The sequence below is a fragment of the Cyprinodon tularosa genome, unplaced genomic scaffold, assembly GCF_016077235.1.
Source record: "Cyprinodon tularosa strain WSP-4 unplaced genomic scaffold, ASM1607723v1 ctg100, whole genome shotgun sequence".
In the NCBI taxonomy this organism is placed as follows: domain Eukaryota; kingdom Metazoa; phylum Chordata; class Actinopteri; order Cyprinodontiformes; family Cyprinodontidae; genus Cyprinodon; species Cyprinodon tularosa.
The window spans coordinates 110,069-114,492 of NW_024037783.1; the positions used below are offsets into that span (position 1 = coordinate 110,069).

Sequence of the window (4,424 nt, forward strand, 5' to 3'; positions counted from 1 at the left end):
TCACTGATTCATTTGTGTCTCTTTAATTAAGGATCTGTGTTTTCTATCATTAGGACCATAGCTAATAATTCCAGAAGCTGCAGAGGCCCAAACTGGCAATGATGCAAGCTCTCCCTGGCTGGCTAAGGCTAGATTTACCTGCAGTGGCTAACTTGGTACAAATTGTGACCTTTTATTTTTTGCCTTCAGTTTCATTCATAGAACGGATCTAGTTCTCCTAAGTGCTGGCTCATTGTTTCTCTCTGAATGTCTCAGAACAAAAGCCACGTCAAGGAATCACATTAACATTTTCTGTCACCATTTATTAATTCACCAAATACAGTGAAAATGGCATCATAATATACAATGACTCATTCTTAGAATGTCATGACATTTTTGTTGCTTTTTTGCTTCGTAAAACAATGTTTTTTTTTTTATATTTGAAAATATTAAGGTTTCATGCACAACCATTTGTTGAAAAGTATGGTACAAAATAAATAAAATAAGTCAAACAAATCAATCAAACAAAACAAAAAAATTGTCATGTTCAAAATAGGTCAAATAACAATGCGTTATTTGTGGATACTCGTAAACAGTGCAATATACTCTAAAACTGCCATATTTTTTCTAACAAATTCATCAACGAAGCTGAACTCACAGTATACGACTTCTTAATAATAGTTTAACATTGATGTGTGCAAAAAACCCAGACACATTCAGTAAGTCTTTAAAAAAAGCCTGACCTTTGATATAGAACAAGACCAGTCTACTAAACTGAGATTTACCAGTGTGAGGCCCAGTCCCTATAGTCAAACCCTCTCTGAAGTACAAATATCTTTGTTGATGAACCGTAAGACGATAGACTAGCATATAATTCAAATAACAAATATTTAGATATAAAAATACAAATATGACTTCTTTGTTGTTGTTAAAAAGAAGCGTGCCAGGGTTACAAGTTGCGGCACCTGCATTGGCACCAGAATGGGACTCTTCATGCAAAATAGATGGAGGCAAAAAAATAAAATAAAATAAATAAAAAGCTACTTCCACTAGGAACTGGAAAATAAAATTCTCAAACCGTGTTTACCCCATGATTCTCATGGCTAATATTTAAATCATATACAGGAAATCTCCACATTTCTGTAGGCCCCTGTAGATATTTGAAGAAATGCATAACAAACAAATAAAATAAAATAAAAATGAGGAGGAGAAAAAAAAGATATGTGCAGGAATAAATCAGCTACATGGAGGTGCCATCCTGCACCATTCACCACTGAGGGGTAACTGCAGGATGAGCATAGTGGTCTGTTTGTCTGCTGTTTAGACACTGAAACAAACAGGAAAGGGGGGGGTTCCACTACAGAAGATATAAACATTGCACCATCCTCGGATAATATGTCTTTTATACATACAATGAATCTCCTTTTACTCTATAAAGTTTGGTTGATTTTTGTTTTTCTGTAAAAGTATTAGCAGCAACAGGGGATGCATTAGATCAGTGCTGAAAGGACAGCTCCCTTAAAATTCGTGGCTGATTGGATCAACAAAACAAAGCCTAAAGGGCTGAGAAAGGAACAGGGAGGGGGGTCGTTTAAGAGCTTATAGCTTTACCTATTGTACAACTTACTGAAATAGGGCCGGATTTAGTTTTGCCCTCTATAGTTGCAGTCTTTTGTTGTTTACAGCGCTTCTTTATGTATATATAGATATATATATATTTCTGGAAAAGAACAACTGAAAGAGATGATCGTGAAGAAAAAATGACAAGTTAATCCATCATTTTAAGTCAGCAGAGGTTGAGATACACAGCAGCCATCTCAACATAGTTAAAATCGGGATTCTTATGAAGAATTGCCAGCAATCCCACAATAAAACTTGGTCTTTATTCCCCTTCCTCTAGAGTCCACCAGTCTTTCTTCACCTCTGTCTATTTTTCCCCCTCAAAGCCTTGTCCATTACCCTCCTTTTTCCCCACTCTCCTCCTTTTATCATCCTCATTCTTGCTCAGAGCTGCCCATGTTTTTAATTTTCATCTGTCTCCCTCTCTCCTGCAATCCTCGAACATGCACAGCCGACAAGTGCTTCAAATCGGGTGATCGAAAATTAAAAAAGTCTGCAAGGCCATCGGAGACGCTTTACACGCCGGGTGAGGACTTGTCCGTCATTCCCTTCAGGACCTCGTCTATTCGGTCGTCCTCGATGACCACTGTTGACATAAGGGAGAAAAAAAGAAATGACGATGTTTATATTAAAGTGCTTTAGAGTCAAGAAAAGATTACAATAATAACACACCACACGCTTTGTTTCCCCTTTATCCGTGTCTATTAGAGACGCGCGAGCTATCCAAAGTAAATGCTGGCACATATTGTGGTTAAAGGCGCATCTTTAATGGCCCTTTTATTCTTAGGGTTTAACAGAGTCCCTCAGGGTGTGTCCCTGCCTGCACAGAGATAATCTGTCTATGAATCTAAACATAATGCCATCTAGAATAAAGAGCTCTATTGCGCACTGATAGATTTGGCTGGATTATTCCAGACGCACTAACACATATGCTCAATTTATTTATATGCTATTGTTTTTTTGCATCTTTTTTTTTTTAAGTTTTGATGGATTTTAGTGTAGAGCATCGTTTACCGTGCTTGGCTCTGCCGATCTGTCCCAGCTTTGGGGGTCTTTTCGCCTGCGACGCAGCGAAGAAGGCATTTGAGTCCTGCAGTCCGCAGCTAAAGGACATCTGGCTGACCTCGCTGTCCGCTCCGTAGCCGCTCATTTTCCCCTCGTTATATGGCAGCACTTCGGACATCGCGGCAAGGGTAGAACAGGAAAGGAAGAAAAGGCAACACAAAGTAGTCTTCCCTCCTCGGAAGAGTTGCTGTAGATCCCCTTTGGTGCGAGTTGCAGCCGTTATTCTCTTCTCTTAGGTTGGAGCCCGGTGCGGGGAGGTCTGTGGATGCGGTGCAGCTGCAGCCAGAGATGGTGTTTATGCGTGAAGGAGAGAGAGAGGGAGGGAGGGAGCTGCGTTCAGTGGTGCTGCTGGCTGATGTCTGGCGAGGGATGTGGGAGATCCCGGGATCATAAAGGAAACCCAGGCGAAGCGGTGAAGTCATCCATCCGGGGTTGAAGCGCGAGAGCGTGCGCGTGCCAGTGGGGGGGAGAGTTGGGTAATAAGAGTGATCGAGGAGCAAGAGTGACACCATCAGACTATTGGTGGAATAGCTCCGGTTAGATCAGGCCCTGCTGGGCATTTTACCACTAATATCAGAAAAAATAGCTTCCATCCGACATAACTGTGCATGTTGGTAGGGGCCGGCCAGATGTGCATTACATAATCTGGCCTTAATGAACATTTAACTTATGGGGACCTCTGCCAGGTCCCCTTGGAGCAGAGGCGTAGCGAGAAAATTTTATAAGGGTGGCCAGGCAATAATCAATGTACACTGAGGGGTGGCCGAAAATAGATAAGCACCAAAACCTCACGTTCAATCTACTCTGTTCCAACAGGAAAATTAACAAGCAAAACATCCATATTTTCTAAATAAAGACAAATTATACTTTCCCATTGCCTTTGTTAACAAATAGACGAATATATTCAAACATCTGTGCTTTCTATATAAAATGTATAATGGATAAAATTCTTTCAGATTTGAGTTTTGGGCGAACATCTTTTCCATTGTTATTACTTACCTAAATTTATTAATAATCATTATGCATAAAATTGATATTTACAAGCACTAATATCTACATAAATTGAATATTCAATAAGTTTTTATTAAAATAGTTATTTATCTATGATTTCACTGAAGACTCCTAGATGACTTGCAGAGACACATCATTTTCTCTTTACCCCATAAAACACAAAATCTATTTATTTATTTTTTTATTCTTATCATTTTTAATGTTAGTATATTGATGTATATAATTAATTACTTTTTTTTTTGTCAAGTAATTGTTAACATATGAACATTTTTTTTTTTAATATTGCACTTGAGATTATTAATGTTGCAAACATCTGTATTAGAAAGAAACGGCCACCCCTTGCCCCCATCTAGCTCTGCCTCTGCCTTGGAGGAGGTATGAATTGAGTCTTGGTTAGGGTTTGGGACCCAAAATGGTTAGGTTTAGGGTAAGAGTCAGGGTCAGGCTGTTGAAATCGCCTAAGATTGAATGGAAGTCAATAGAAATCTCCACCGGAATAATGAAACCTAACATGCGTGTGTGTGTCTGCGGGTGCTCCTGCAGGTACTTTCAATTTCACCATCCAACTGAGGATCCTTTGTACCAAAATGTGGACATTTTGCTGGTCCTCAGTTCCTATTTTGCTTCCAGCTGAGTTTCAGTCGAAGGTGTGAATTAAGTTCGCGTAAGAGTTAAGTATGCACGGGAATGGTTATGGTAGCGTTATTTTTAAGTTTGAGGCATAGAAAGGGTTGAAAATGGCTGAAAAT

General features: G+C 39.4%; 1 protein-coding gene across 1 annotated transcript; it reads right to left on the reverse strand.

Moving 5' to 3' along the window:
• Positions 1-1,432: 1,432 nt before the first annotated feature.
• On the reverse strand, positions 1,433-3,071 carry camk2n1a (calcium/calmodulin-dependent protein kinase II inhibitor 1a). Its single transcript, XM_038308477.1, has 2 exons — positions 2,614-3,071; positions 1,433-2,185 (listed from the first exon to the last, which is right to left on the reverse strand). Exons 1-2 carry the CDS (start codon positions 2,780-2,782, stop codon positions 2,115-2,117), a joined length of 240 nt encoding a protein of 79 aa, XP_038164405.1. The 5' UTR covers positions 2,783-3,071; the 3' UTR covers positions 1,433-2,114.
• Between the last annotated feature and the right edge of the window lie 1,353 nt (positions 3,072-4,424).

Excerpts from the sequence above, each read along its gene's own strand:
- camk2n1a (XM_038308477.1), bottom strand. The coding sequence starts at position 2,782 with ATGTCCGAAGTGCTGCCATATAACGAGGGGAAAATGAGCGGCTACGGA. Across the intron at positions 2,186-2,613 it reads GATCGGCAGAGCCAAGCACG|TGGTCATCGAGGACGACCGA; the intron begins GTAAACGATGCT and ends TTATGTCAACAG.